This window comes from Callorhinus ursinus, unplaced genomic scaffold, assembly GCF_003265705.2.
Source record: "Callorhinus ursinus isolate GAN/ISIS: 27379988/994484 unplaced genomic scaffold, GSC_fseal_2.0 scaffold2, whole genome shotgun sequence".
Lineage (NCBI taxonomy): Eukaryota > Metazoa > Chordata > Mammalia > Carnivora > Otariidae > Callorhinus > Callorhinus ursinus.
The window spans coordinates 48458084-48473784 of NW_027397064.1; the positions used below are offsets into that span (position 1 = coordinate 48458084).

Below are 15701 nucleotides of genomic sequence, written 5' to 3' on the forward strand. Positions count from 1 at the left end.
TCAGGGACAGGTTTCTTAATTATTATATTTAAGTATTCCCTTTAACATTAGTGCAGTTTGATCTTCCACATTAAATAGTCATAAGTTTTTTGAATTTATGGATAAGTAGAATATTCATAGAAAATAAACTTGCAATCGTGAGAACTGGAAATTTAAGTACATAAATATTAAATTTCCTTTAGATCTTCTGGAATTTTAAATTACAGTATTTTATGCATTGTGAAAGCATGCTGAGTCAAGATAATATAAAATACACAGTTTTGGGTTTTTTTTTTAAGTTCTGTGGTTCAGAAATGGTTTCCTTTTTGTCTAATGAAATAGCTCTTTTAGCCAATTATGCAAAAAAAAGTTTTTTTTTTGGTAGGGCTGTAAGGTTCAGTTATTTAGATGCAATTTTGCCTTGTACTCACCTTTTCTTTTTCTCTTTTTCTTTTTTGGTGTGGGGGAGATAGAAGTATTCAAAAGTTTTATTTAATTTAGGCCTTTTGGTAAGCCTTTCTGATAAAATTTGTTAATTAAGTATAGTATATGTTGTTTTCTTAAATGTGGCACTTCAAAGGGTGATACTTTTGAGAGTGAAAGATTAATTTTATGTAATAGTGTAGTTATACTAGGATGGGGTAGGGTTTCAGGTGTACCAACTGCCGACAATGTTTTTGAAATATAGGTTGTTGTTTTATGATTTCTTTGTCCTCTGTGTCCTGAAAATGCTTTGAGTGACGGTGGAGAAGAATATTAATTTTTATAAACTGAGACATCTGGTTAGTTGGAATTTTGCTATACTGCTTTGGTATAGGAGGAAACCCTTTTTAATTGAATTATTAAGTATGGCTTTTTGACAGATGTTAATTTCTTACATATTAGCTTTTAGTCAACTCATTGTTTTTTTTTTTTCTTGTACTTTTTCTTTTTTGCCTGAGTGTTCCATACACGGTATCTCTGTTGGTATTAAGTAAATAAATCAAGCAGGTTGATTTCAGAAAGAATAAAATGGAGGCTAGTACTTCTGTATAGTATCTATGAGCCATGTATGTTTTATTGGCATTTTTGAGTGCTCATGGTATTCCAGATATCTATGTAAACTGCACACGCACGTGCATGCGCACACATAATGGGCCTAAAAACTTTTTAGGGTAAATTGCAATTATTATCAACCTATTTAACAGATGGAAAAACTGAGGCACAGAGGAGTAAAATCACTTGCTTATGGTTATGCAGTTAAGAAGTGATGGAGTTAGGATATGAACATGGACAGCCTATCTTAGAACTCATGTTCTTTACTAGGCTAAACTCTTTCTATGAGTAGAACATATTTGGCATTTAGAGAACAAATGAAGGAAATGTGTGATTGGAAAAGGGAATTGTCATTATTGTTAGTTCTGTATACTCTGATAAAGACTATTTTGCAGTTATTACTCATATGAGACTTGGGTAATTATAATTATTGAGGCTGTTATTGATAACAGCTAACATTTTTAGAGCATTTTAGAGCACATATGTGATAGCCCTTCTGCTAAATACTGTACATGGTTTATCTCTTTTCTAATCCTCATAATGACCCTATGAGGTAAGTACTGATTTCCCCATTTAAACGTGAAGAAACAGACTAGGAGATATTTTGTAATATATTCAAGGTCCTATGGATCGTAAGTGGTAAAGATTGAAACCCAGTAAGTCTTAGTCTAGAGTCTGTTCTGCCTCCCAGTATAGTATGTTTAGATATGGCTTACTGAGCAGTGTGGAAAAAGGTAAATCAATTCCAGGGAAGGATTATACAACCATTTACTTTTCCATTGAAATGAAATTTCATTCTTTTTGTTTTCAGTGTAAGAAGGAAGAGTTTCTCATATATATACATGCATCTGTATACATGAGAATACGTCTGTGTTAGTTTTCAGATATTTGATTAAATTCTATACAGTAAAATTTGTGATCATGGGAAATACGTATGGTAGTCTGTCATATTTTCATTATTCGATAGTCACTAATACTGTTAGAATGGATAGCTAAATTTTTAAGTATTAGAATATGGAAGATAAAACAACATTAAAAAACTGAATGTAATAAAAAAATTAAAAACTGAATGTAATTTGGAATCACTTTAGGATTCTGTACCACCTCAGGCATATTTAGGGAACTTGATTTTCATTGTATCATTGGTGTAAGGAAATGCTAATCTATAGCTATTTCTATTTGGACAAATTCTTAGTGTGTGGTTCTTAGTTATTCTTTTTATATAGTATAATATTTTTTGAGAAGTGGATTAATTGGCAAATTTATGAGAAATAATATTTTAAACAAATGATAGTCTACTCTGAGGAAAAGTCAGATGTATTTTAGTATTTATGATGTTGAAATGGAATTTGCATAGTTGCCTTGTGTCAATCTGGTTAAGGATTATGAAGTTGTAAATTGCTTAAGTTAATTTTATCTACTTATGTTTGAGCATTAAGAGAATTCTTACTGCATTCCTATTTCCATTTGGAAAATATAGGAATGTTTGCATTGATTTTTATACTTTGACTTGGAAGGGAGTTAGGTGATATTTGAAAAGTAGTTTCAATTTGAGCTGAAGTGCAAAAGTCATCCAATAACGTTTTATTTTTATTCTTGGCTACCGTTTCTTTTTAAGGTATGTAAAATTTCACTGACGGTTTTGCTCCTATTTTTATAGTTGCATGTAGTCTTCGTTTTTCCTTCTAGTATTATTTTAAGTTTATTTAGGAAGAGCACCAAGAAACTGACATGGTTGTACACTTACACAGTAGTATTTAAATATATATGAATAGTATAAACTCTATAAATCTATTGTATACTAAACTCGCTACTTAGAATACCTTTAAAATTGTAGCACCATATAGTTCTAATCTTGTTTCGTTATTCATAGTCTGCGGTGCATAAGTTCTCTACTGAAACGTATGTCATAGTTTGACAATCATTGTTTACACGTAATTTTCTCTCTTTTTATTACAATGCTTCCCCAGCAAGGACAAGTTTGGAAGGTTTGCAAAGCTTTTCACCTTCCCTCTGCCCGCTTGCCCGCTTTCAGATCAGTTTCATGTTTCATAACTTCTCTTTCTGCAATTCACAACATAGCCATAGTAAACAATGAAAAAAACATTAAATTGCAATATATTTCCTCACTCATAGTAGAGAGATAAGACGTTTTCAAAGGACACATTTTTAAAAAAAATGCAATGAGAAGTTAAATAGCAATATTATAATTTTAGTAATTCCCTAAGAAATAACATCTCACTAGCACGCAGTTAATTAAATGTCACATAACAAAACACTGAATAGTATCAATTATATTTGGTATCGCTAATAGTTCAGATAAAAAGTTCTTTCTAATAATAATACTTGATATTTGTATAATGCTTTACAGTTTACTACAGAGAATGCTGTATGGCTGATGTGGTCAAAATGTAAACATTCCCATTTATTCTGTGCTTATGAGATATAGAACAGATGTAGCTTCATTGTTTGAAGTGTTGCTGGTATGATGGAAAAATACTGTTGTAGTAACTCAGATGTTCAGAGGAATAGGCAACACACTTTAGTACTATAAAGACAATTTTAGCTTCCAGTTCTTTTGAACTAGGGCTCTTGTATTAAAATGTTTAAAGTGAATGAGGAAAACATTTTGGAAAAGACATTTAAACATAAGCTTTTATTTTATAACACTTAGAAAAAAACATTTCCAGTTCTGAATATTTAATTTTGTAATATTTTATTAGCTTCAGATGAATACAATCCTACCTCAAACCAAGACTTTTTTTTTCTTTTTCTTTTTTTTTAGGTTTGAGCTTTTTCCTTCACTGCTGTTCTGCGCTAACTGCTTTGAAACTTTCCATGCATTTTTTTCAGTAGAAGAACATCTCTGTACTGTCTCCCATTGCATATTTCAGCTGTGACAATCCCTGCACTTTGCCTATTCATTTTATCACCTGCTCACCAAAAACAATAAATATCTCTAATTTCTGATTACAGATTTGCTATTACTTGGTTTTAGAACAAGGATGCATTTCACTTTTTTATTACTGTTGTTTTATAGGCATGTGGAGATCCCAAGGCAAAACCATCCTACCTTATTGACAAAAACCTGGAATCTGCTGTGAAATTCATAGTCAGAAAGTTCCCTGCTGTAGAAACTCGCAACAACAATGTAAGTCAAATTTTTGTGTTACTTGATTTTAGCCATCTGTAGGGAAAGTAATGGTTAGTGTAATGTTGAAGTAGTTCTTATTTGTCTAATTCTTTATATTTTGGTATACCAATTATGTACATTGATTAAGGGCTTTTAGGAACAATATTCTTATCTCTAAACTGGAAAAAATGACTGAACTACATCACTCTTTAGAAAACATAAGATCTTAATTTCTTACACACTTCCTTCTCTTTCAAGTTGCGACAGAAAGTAAGGTAATAGAAATGTATATATTCCAAATATTTGCATGACTAGTTGGGGAGTTTTTCCTTATAGTCATAAACTTTATTTTGAAATTAGTAAATGTTTTCATAGAACTTGTATTGTTTTTAGTAATTAGCTGTGTTTATTCTAAAATACATTTGTTTCTTTAGTATTTTTATAATTGAGACAAACATTTCTGAAAAATAATATAACAAGGTGATGGTGTAGGATCTTTATTTTTCCTACAATAATAGGAAAAATAGTTTTTATTAGTATATAAAATGTAGTCATATTCAGAGTCTTCCTGATATGTTTACGTAATCTTTAGGGGTTCTTTTTAATAATTTCTATAAGTAAGTAATTTTAGAAAATTAGAGCTAATTTTATCTCACCATAGTCTTTTCATATAAATTTTGTTGACTTGGAATCTTTCTGCATGTCTTTCTAAATTTTTTACTTTTGTAGTCTCATGTTATAATCTTTGTTTTCTTTTTCTTTATGTACAAACTTAGTCTAGAAATTTTCTCTTACATATGGTCTCCGTACTTTTAAGAAACCGTTTAAAAAATATTTTGTCATCTTTTGGTTTCCTCAAATCAAGTATAGTTATTGAAGATTCATATTTTACCTGTTGGTATCACCTTTACTTAAAAATATTGTAATGTAGAGGGAGAACACCAGTCAGAATTAATAAAGTCTGATAAAATGCTTTTTAAAGAATTAAGAGAAGTCTGTGTTTCTTGTGAGTACGGGTTAATAGAGGTCTTTCTTTGTTTCATAGAAGATTGTGTTTTATAATTGGTATATTAAGGTATCACAATTAGTTCCTGATTACAGAATGGGTGATTCAATGTACACACTTTTTTTTTTTTTAAAGATTTTATTTATTTGAGAGAGAGAGAGTGAGAGAGAGCATGAGAGGGGAGAAGGTCAGAGGGAGAAGCAGACTCCCCACTGAGCGGGGAGCCTGTTGTGGGACTGATCCTCGGACTCCAGGATCATGACCTGAACTGAAGGCAGTCACTTAACCAACTGAGCCACCCAGGCGCCCCAGTGTATACACTTCTTAAGAACACCATTATTTCTGTGGAGAATTCTTTTTTAGTTATTGACATTAATTGGCTGACTCATCTGACTCACTGTGAATGAGAGAAATTTTATAATGAAAATCTGTCCTACATTTAGTTTCATATATACTTTTTTTTTCTCCGGGCTCATAAAATCTCTGTGATATGAGGTCTTCAGAGAATCATTTAAGTTTAATTTGTGTGTGTGTAAGTGTGTGTGTAAAGTTCCATGTGAAAATAAGCATAGTTCCTAAATATGAGGTTTTTTTTTTTAGAAGATTAGCAAGGTCTCATTAAGTATATGTTCACTGTTTTTGTAATAGTAACATTTTTTGGTAAAGAGTAAATTAAGAATCTTTGCTCAAAAAAAAAAAAAAAGAATCTTTGCTCTTCCTGACTTGTGGGGCAAACTTTATAATAATGCTGCTGTTTTTTGTTTTTTAATAATTTTACTTTCCTTCTCAATTTCTGCAGCACAAAATTGATTTTTTAAAATAACAGTTTTATTAAGGTGTGATTCACACACATATAGTTTACCCACTTAAAGTGTACATTTCAGTGGGTTTTTAGTACATCCACAGAGTTGTGCATCCAGTACCACAATCAATTTTAGAATATTTTCATTATCCCAAAAAGAAACCCCAGACCTGTTAACATTCACTCCTGCCAGTCCCCCATCCCTAGACAAACACTAATCTGCTTTCTTTCTGTATGCCTGTTTTGAAGATTTCATATAAATAGAATCATATAACATGTGGTCTTTTGTGACTGGCTTCTTTTCATTTAGCATAATGTTTTTAAGGTTTATCCAAGTTGTAGCATGTATCGGTACTTCATTTCTTTTTATTGCCAAAAAATATTCCATTGTATGGGTATATCATTTTATTTATCCATTCACCAATTGATAGATGTTTGAGTTGTTTCTGCTTTTTTTTTTTTACTGTTATGAATAATACTGCTGTGAACATATTTGTAAAAGTTGTGTGAACTTATGTTTTCATTTCTCTTGGATGTGTATACTTAGAGGTGAAATTGCTGGGTCATGTGGTAATTTTTTGTTTAACCTATGAAATCAATTGTATAGTATTGTTGAATATTATGCTGCTTGTAGAATTTACTCTGGTTGCTCTGTATGCAGTCTCAGTTTTGTCATATAGCCTTTACAACTATTCTGTGTAATGCTATTCTGTTGTTTTTTGCCTACTGAAGTACTGTGTGCTAGGTATTTATGAAGTTCTGTGATCTTAGTTTGATCTGAGCCTTCTAATATCCTGGTGAGAAGTTCCTGGCAAACTTGGGTCAGGAAATGAGAAATGAGTTGAGTTTTGTTATTTTTTAATTTCATAGAAGTAGTTAATGGAGGTTTAAGGACGGGGAATGGTAGTAGCATCTGGGAATGATAGAAACTTGCAGATTTCTGGCTGTTAGGTATACTGAAGAAATGGTATTGGTATCATAATCGGGTTTTTTTCCTTTGTATTTGGGTCTTTGAGTCATTGTATAAGTATGTGCCACAGAGCATGCTTACTTTATCTCATGGATCAGGGAGAATTACTGGTTAGCACTGTTTCTGTTTTGATTAAGATAAGCACCACTTGTCCCCAGTTTCAGAAAAAGCAATCATAAAAATATTCTTTTGGTAAAAATTAAACACAAATTTATTTTGAAGTTTCCATGATTAGATTCTTACAAAAAGGCTACCTGTGTGCTCGCAGATAGCTGGTTATCTGGTATTCTAACAAAGGGAGGACACTGCTGACAGATAAAGCCAGATTGGTACCTAAACACAGCTTTAACAGTGATGATATTGGGCTCTGCTGAGTTTTACTGTCTTGCTCAGGCCCCTTTGTGACCTGGTAAGAATTTTTGTACTCTCCCAATTCTGGATTTAGTTTCAGAAAGTCTGGATCAAGGAATGGTTTTTTTGTTCGTTTGTTTTGTTTTCTGAGTTGTGATTTTGAACTAGATGCCCCTATAGGCTTCAAAGCAGCTGATTAGGTAAAAGTCAACTGAATAAAAGTGATACCAGTTTTATAATTATAGCAGCACTTACTGAGTGTCTAATAGAGTTATTTTTCTTATTTAATTTTAGATTAAGGAAAGCATTTCTGAGCTGAGAGATTATCTAATTTATCTATAACATGATATCTTCTAGTATTTTTGAAAGTGTGACTGCCAGATGGGTGTATAATTTGTTTCCTGTAAGTTTCTTTTTTTTTTTTTAATTTTTTTGTAAGATTTTATTTATTTATTTGAGAGAGAGAATGAGATAGAGAGAGAGCATGAGAGGGGGGAGGGTCCGAGGGAGAAGCAGACTCCCTGCTGAGCAGGGAGCCCCATGTGGGACTCGATCCCGGGACTCCAGGATCATGACCTGAGCCGAAGGCAGTCGCTTAACCAACTGAGCCACTCAGGCGCCCCTCCTGTAAGTTTCTTATGAGCGTATAGAGGGAAATCTGTTATTTTCCTGGATAAAGAAAATAGTAGAAACTTCTTATTTTTTTAACAGGTAAAGATTGTTTTGTCCAAGAAATTCTAAGGGGCATGTTAAGGAAATGTTCAGGTGTATGTATGTTAAAACATTTCTTATGAAATACTTAAAATATTTTAATTTACCCCCCTTTGTTCTGATGTTGGGTATTTCCACCTAAAAGCTATTTTATGTTTTTTAAAACAGTAAAAATATCTGACATGAAGGTGTCATTATAAGATTTGTCTACTTACTGTACATTTTAGTGTAAAATTTTGGATTTGATTCCCAAGTTAATGGGAAAGTGATATAATTACTGTCCTGTATATGTTGAATTAGGTCTTAATTCGCTAAGAATGAAGGCATTGTTGGTGAGGAGAGTGTGCCATAAGAATCATATAGGGATTCTGGACTGAGATACAGGCCAATATTGAAATAATTAGAAAATTAAGTTTTCAAACTTAGAGGGATATTTTGTGTTATAGGTATTACTTTTCTCCTCTCTTAGGGAACACAGTATTACAGGATACTATGTAATAAATTAAAATTTTTAAGTAGCTTACAGCATCACTTAAGGAAAGACAAAAATAAAGCAACTCTGATGATGTTGGTTGTGAAACATAGCTTTAGAATATGTTTTTTTTTAATTTTTTTTAAAAAAGATTTTATTTATTTATTTGAGAGAGCGTGAGAGAGCACAAGCAGGGGGAGCAGCAGAGGAGAGGCAGAAGCAGGCTACTCACTGAACAGGTAGCCTGACAACAGGACTCGATCCCAGGACCCTGGGATCATGACGTGAGCCGAACACCGACGCTTAACCAACTGAGCCACCCAGGCACCCCTAGAATCTCTTTTTAAACACCATTTTATCCCTAGTGCTTGGTACATAAGAGCAGGGGGCCCAGCGTGGGGGCTCTATCCTGGAACCCTGGGATCGTGACCTGAATTGAAGGCAGACACTTAACCGACTGAGCTACCCAGGTGCCCCAAGTCATTTCACATCTTAAAGCCTCTTTGTTCTTATCTCTAAAATGATGATAATACCAATCAATTCTCAAGAATCAGTTTAATATCTCCTAAGTACTTCACAGATTTGTGTGACAAATTGCTTTTGAAAAATGGAAGCTGTTACTTATATTACCTCTCTGACTTTTTGGTCTCCTTCACTGGTAAGAATTCTTCTAGCTGCCTTTTAAATGTGGGTATTTCTAAATGACTTCCTGCCCTCCTACCCCTTCCCCCCCCCCCCCTGCAGTATATATGTATGAAAACATTTACTTCATGGCTTCAGCTAAGTAATATACTCTCTTCTGTTTTCTGGGTTCTAGATCTGAATTCCAGCTACCTTTTGGACTGCTGCACAAGTTAAATAGCAAACTTTGTATCTAGTATGAAACACATGATTATCCTGCATTTTGTTTTTCATCTGTGTTTTCTTTCTTGAGCCATTATCTTCTACTTCGTTACCTAAACTAGAATTTTCAGAAACCCCTTTGACTTTTGTAAAATGTCAAGTTACTAATTTAGGGCTCATCAGTTTTAATACTTGTCAGTTTTAATAATGTCTTGAATTTATCCCCTTCAGGTCTACATCTCCTGCTGGGAGAAATGCTATGATAATCCAAACACTGCTTTTCATTCCTTCCAGTCTCTCCTCCTGTTGCTACCCCCTACCCCCCTCACTAGAAGAGGCCAAACAGAACAAAACTAATCTATTTCTCTGTGGCAACTCACGTCTCTGTTTTCCTGGCCCAAGCACTCATCTTTGAATCCTGTTAACCTAGGATATAGTAGGCCAGCAAATAATACTTTGGTTTTAAAATAAAGTATCTTATAATAAAATAATGTAGCAGTATTTTATTTATTTATTTATTTTAAGATTTTATTTATTTGTCAGAGAGAGAGCATAAGCAGGGGAGCAGCAGGCAGAGGGAGAAGCGGGCTCCCCGCTGAGCAAGGCCTGATGTGGGACTTGATCCCAGGACCCTGGGATCATAACCTCAGCCGAAGGCAGACACTTACTAGACTGAGCCACCCAGCCGTCCCATTGTAACAGTATTTTGGTGGTATATTTTGTCATTAGTCAATATGTCTCTCTCTATATCTATATATACCCTAATGTAAACTTAAATATTTGGTCTTGACCAATTAAACTTGAAAAACAGTGAGAACTAAAGTGTCTATTCTTTTAGAAAGGTATCATCAACATTCATTTAATATCTCTTCTACATGTAATAGTCTTTAATTCTAGCTTGAATAAACAGAGTAAATAAAAGAATGAACCCCTGATTAGCAGATACATGTAAGCCACGCTTTGATATATTTGAAAAGTATTTGAAATAAGTCAAGTACTGGCAGGGAATTGCATTAGCACTAATGACCTACCTAAACTGGTTTAAATTGTCTTTTAATTTTTACCAAAATAACATGAATGCATGGTAATGAGTCAAATAGTTCAGAAGAATTTAGGATGAAAAGTGGTTATATTTCCTATTCCACTCTTTCCCACCCTGGTCATATTTCTCAGAAGGAATTTCTATAAGGAATATGCTTATTCTTTTTCTCTTATAAATTCATTTACCAGTGTTAGAAAATGTCTGTTATAAACTCTTTGCTACAAAAGGTAAGAATTTAGGTCATTCAGTTTCTTGCTCATTACTTTTTCTTCTTGATATTCGATAGTTTTTTTGTTGTTAATATTTTTGGATCATTGGTTACTTCCTTTTTAAACTTTAAATAATGTAGTTCTCTATTTTTATAGCCTCACCCTTGGTCATTTATACTTTAATGCTGTCAAAATTGTTAGTGCTTTCTTTTGTTTTTGAAATCATAAAATGTTCTGAAATTGAATTATATGCTGATTCTAAAAATTAAAAACTAGTAAAGAGGGCACCTGGATGGCTCAGTCGTTGAGCGTCTACCTTCAGCTCGGGTCATGGACCTGGCGTCCTGGGATTGAGTCCCACATTGGGCTCCCTGCTCGGCGGGAAGCCTGCATCTCCCTCACCCATTCCCCCTGCTTGTGTTCCCTCTTTCGCTGTGTCCCTCTCTGTCAAATAAATAAATAAAATCTTTAAAAAAACAAACAAACTAGTTAAGACCTGAGTGCTTAGTGCTTCATTCCACTGTCACACTGGACTTAGAATACTTTATATTACATATATTTATTTATGTTTATATATATAATATATGTAGCATTAAAATGAAATGGATTCTTTCTTCCAGAATGATTTCATAGTTAAATTTGTTTCACAGGTACATCATGATTTTCTGGACTTAACAGTTACATGCCTTGATAGAATTCTTAAATGTATCTGTCGTAATAATCATATCATCTTTATAAGCTTTCTTTTTTTTTGTGGTGCTCACTCTCTCCTATAACCTGCAGTCTTCTAATTCCCCTCTGGGCAGTTTGCTTATGTCTACTGCATAGCTTTCATCCTGGAAAATCTTCTCTTTGTTGTCCCTCCAGGGCTTTCACATGGAGTTTTCATAGAGTTTGGGAATGCCTTGAAATTGTGTACAGAGCTTGTGTGTGAATGTATTTTTCAGCTTTCACTGTATTCTCAGGGTTGATTCTTATGATCCCAAAACACATCTGCTTTGAAATCACAATCTTGTATACTGTATATTCTAATTATACTAAACTGTAATCATAACCTCTTCAGCTCATTGATGCTGTTTTCCTGCAAATGAGACTGCCAGTGGACATTATACTGGGTTTTTATAGCATAGCCCCTAGCATAACCCCCAAGGAGATAGATTCCTGGCACTGGCAATCATCTATTTTCCTCAAATTTTCTAAAGTTATATCTTACCTTTAGTGACTGCAATGGTAATTATGATCCCCTACATAATAACAAAGGATGTTACCAATACCTAATAACTTGCTGATTTTTAATTTTTATTTTCTTGGTCATTTGTTTAAAGGGGGCTCTAGCCACTTTTAGCCTGGTAACCTTCGAGTACCCTTAGCATGGTATTTTACTGTTTATCATGGCAAGTCTGGTCTTACCTTTGGTCAGATCAGGAGTTATTTGCCAAGATCCAAAGTGAAAGGCAACAAAAGAAACTACAGTGGAGTAAATGAGAGATGTTGCAAAAACACTTATTTTTCTTTACTCTTCCTAGCAGTGATCTTGGCTAAAAATGTTTTAAATATGTATACCAATGGTCTTTGGCCAAAAATAAATAGTATAGTATACTGTGTTAGTCCTCTGTCTAGTGTTGGGTAGAATGTAGAATATGGGAAAATTTGTTTAATTGCTTATATGTTTTTTAAGATTTTATTTATTTGAGAGAGAGCGTAAGTGCATGAGTGGGGGGAGGGGCAGAGGGAGGGAGAGAGAGAGAATCTCAAATGGACTCTACAATGAGTGTGGAGCCGCATGTGGGGACCCGATCTCATGACCCTGAGATAATAACCTGAGCTGAAATCAAAGAGTCAGATGCTTAACCAACTGAGCCACCCAGGCACTCCTTAATTGCTTATTTTTTAAGGAGTATTTTATTGTGGGAGAGTGTTGTTTATACTTTTCATGGCACAAATGGCCATGCTTTCTTTTGCCTCTAGGCCTTTGTTTATTGCTGTTTTTACTATCTGGCTAAATATCTTTCTCCCATATTCTTTCACTAGGCTAACTTCTACTTGTTTTTTGGGTCTATCCTTAGATGTCACCATTTCAGAGAAGCTTTCCAATTAGGTTATGTGCTGCATGTATAGTTCCCTCCATTTATCACTTATTCACTGTATTCAGTTACTCACTTTTATTACTTTATTTTCTTATTTGAAAGGTTTGTTGAGTGCTGTCTGTGAGCCAAGTCCTGTTACATGAGAGGGGATCTGGCAGTGAATAAACAAACCAAAATACTGCCCCCTGTAGTGCTTATATTCTGTTGGGTAGAGATAGACAGAAAAGAATATGAATGTAATACCAGGTAGAGATGAGTTCTAAGAAGAACAAAGCAGAGTGATAGTGGGGAGATACTTAAGGTGACCAGGGAATGCCATTCTGAGGGTGAAATTTATGGTCATTGAGATGAGAGCTGATTGTGACTTGGGCTAGAATGGTAGAGGTGAAAAATGTTCAGATTCTGAATTATTTTGAAGACTGGGTCATGAAATGTTCAGATTCTGGAAATGTATTTTGAAGATAGAATCTACAGTAATTTGCTGATGCATTGATAGGGGGTATATGAGACAATGAGAAGACCCCAAGATTTTGGCTTGAACAGATGTCAAGATTTACTTGGATGAGGACACAAGAGGAACAGGTTTGGGGTGGGGGTATAGAAGGGATAGTACTCACCAGCTCAATATTAGATATGTTAAATTTGAGGGCCTACTAGAAATCTGAGTGGAGATTTTGAGTAGCCAATTCTATATATAAGTATCGAGCTGAGATAGGTAGCATGAAGCTGAGAAGTTGAAGAGAAATTATTGAAGAGAGAGGAGGAGTGGCATAATCATTGAGAGTAGGAGAATGAATTGACAGTAAAAGTTGGCAGTGAAAATGGAGTAATGTTGCTACTCATTTATGGTTTATGATCATGAATTGGGGTTGAGATCAAGTCAGCATGTATATATGCTTTCTCTCACTGTGAGTTTTATCAGGCAATAATGATAGAGGAAGAAAGGGACAAAGGTGTAATACAATGATGGGCCATTCAATCTTAAGATGGATAAAAAAGGAAATTGGGCATGAGATGGTGAGTGAAAAGATGATAGAGTAAAGAGATAGGTGCCTCAGAGTTCAAAGAATTGATGAAGATGTATAGGTATTAAGAGGCTATTACAGGTATTAAGTGGGAGTTATACTTCCATTGATGCCATTTTACCTTGTCTCCAAATCTCTCAAGAACAACAGATAAACAAAAAGGCCAGAAAGAAGCCAAGACAGTTTAAGCATTATTCCTGTTTACAGGCCTGTGAATTGAGGAAATTTAACATGAGCCACCACTCTCTGTCAATATGTAAGAAAAATAATTCCTGGGAGCCTTCTCTATTTTAGGATCTCCTTTAACTTCCCCCATCTTTTTCACCGTCTTCACTACCCTTAGAAACTCCTACCATTCTTATTGTGGTCTTTCTCAAACTGTGTGTGTGTGTGTGTGTGTGTGTGTGTGTGTGTGTGTGTGTTTAAACCTCTTTCATGTAATTACTAGTTGGTGAGGGTCTTTGTCTTGTTAAATTAAGCTTATAGTTTTTCACCATGCACCTTGTACCTAGAAGTTAATTGTGGTGTAACCAGCTTCTAAAACTGGTTATTTACCTAAAAAAAGGTGAGAGTTACCTGTGTATCTACATATACATCCCTTACTAGATTATATACTCATTTAGAGGGCTTTCATTTTATTCATAGTTTTATCCCCAGCTCACCTCATGATGCCTGATAATTTAATAGGTTGTGATATTTGTTGACTAAATGAATAATATATTATTACAGTAACTCTTCACTTTCCTAGAGGTTACTTTTCATATCACTTGCCTCTTTGAATTACCTCTGAGAACTAGGAAGGAAGCAATTCCACTTTTAAGAGTCTTCTCAAGAGGGGCGCCTGGGTGGCTCAGTCAGTTAAGCTGAACCTTAGCTCAGGTCATGATCTCAGGGTCCTGGAATCAAGCCCTGGGCTGCACCCCCTGATCAGCAGGGGAGTCTGCTTCTCCCTCTCTGTCCCTCCCCACCATTCATGCTTGCTCTCTCAAATAAATAAATAAAATCTAAAAAAAAAAAATCTTCCCAAGAAAAAGACAGTACGCATCCACATATAGATATGTTTATAGCAGCATTCATTATTCATAATAGCCTAGAACTGGAAACAGTTCAAATGTCCAGCAATTGATGAATAAATAAACAAAATGTGGTATATCCATTTAATGGGATACTGTTCCGCAGTTAAAGGGAACACACTACTGATATATGTTGTAGTATCAATGAACTCCAAAAACATTTAGGTTAAGTGAAAAAAGCCAGATGGAAAAAGCTACATATTGTATGATTCTATTTTCTAAGACATGTCTAGAAAAAGCAGATTTGTTGAGACAGTAGATCAGTAGCACTTGGTGCTGGGGGTAGTGGGGCTAAGAGTGAGGTTAACTAAGTAGGCACAAGGGAACTTTTTGCAATAGTGGAAATCTAAAGTAATGAGGTTGGTGGTTGTACAACTCTAAATTTGCACAAATTATTTAATTGTTCATTTATCATGGATGAATTTTATGGTAGGTAAATTGTAGCACAATAAAGCTAGGAAAACAAATAATTTTGAGCAGCTAGAAGTGGTATTTTAGAAAAAATGAAGTTTATTCAGAAATAAGCTTTTTTGGTTCTCACTGTGTCAAGCTTGTTGAGTTTACTTAGGCAAAATTGTAACAAGTTTCTTTTCTAAAGCACTGTACATTAAAGGTACTCTCATCAGGAGCAAATGATAATTGACAGGAAGAGAAATAGAAACTTTAAGAAGTAAAAAGTATAGCCAACAAGGACTGTTTAATGTTGGCTTATTACCTTGTATATGTCAGTAGCACCTGAGGCCATCTTGATATGAATAGCTTGGTATAATTATTGATTACAGTGATGACATCTAATCAGTAGGAAAAGCTTGATTTATTTCTGTGTCCCCAGGTTATGAAAGCAAGGTAATCACATATTAGAAAAATTTATAAAAATTAATTAATTAAAATTGAATGCAAAGGAACTAACTTCATTAATATTTTTATTCACATTGGAAAATGATGCCATTATATGAAGTAAAT

At 34.2% G+C, this 15701-nt stretch overlaps 1 protein-coding gene across 5 annotated transcripts in view; it reads left to right on the forward strand.

Moving 5' to 3' along the window:
* Window positions 1-15701, forward strand: part of NCKAP1 (NCK associated protein 1) — a 102806-nt gene that overhangs the window by 11444 nt on the left and 75661 nt on the right. For 3 of the 5 annotated variants that reach the window (XM_073881624.1, XM_073881612.1, XM_073881609.1), the window contains exons 2-3: window positions 2985-3002; window positions 4055-4165. In XM_073881624.1, the coding sequence (XP_073737725.1) occupies window positions 2985-3002; window positions 4055-4165 (129 nt within the window). The remainder of the gene's footprint in view (window positions 1-2984; window positions 3003-4054; window positions 4166-15701) is intronic. The other 2 variants (XM_025849027.2, XM_073881621.1) reach the window with 1 other exon arrangement.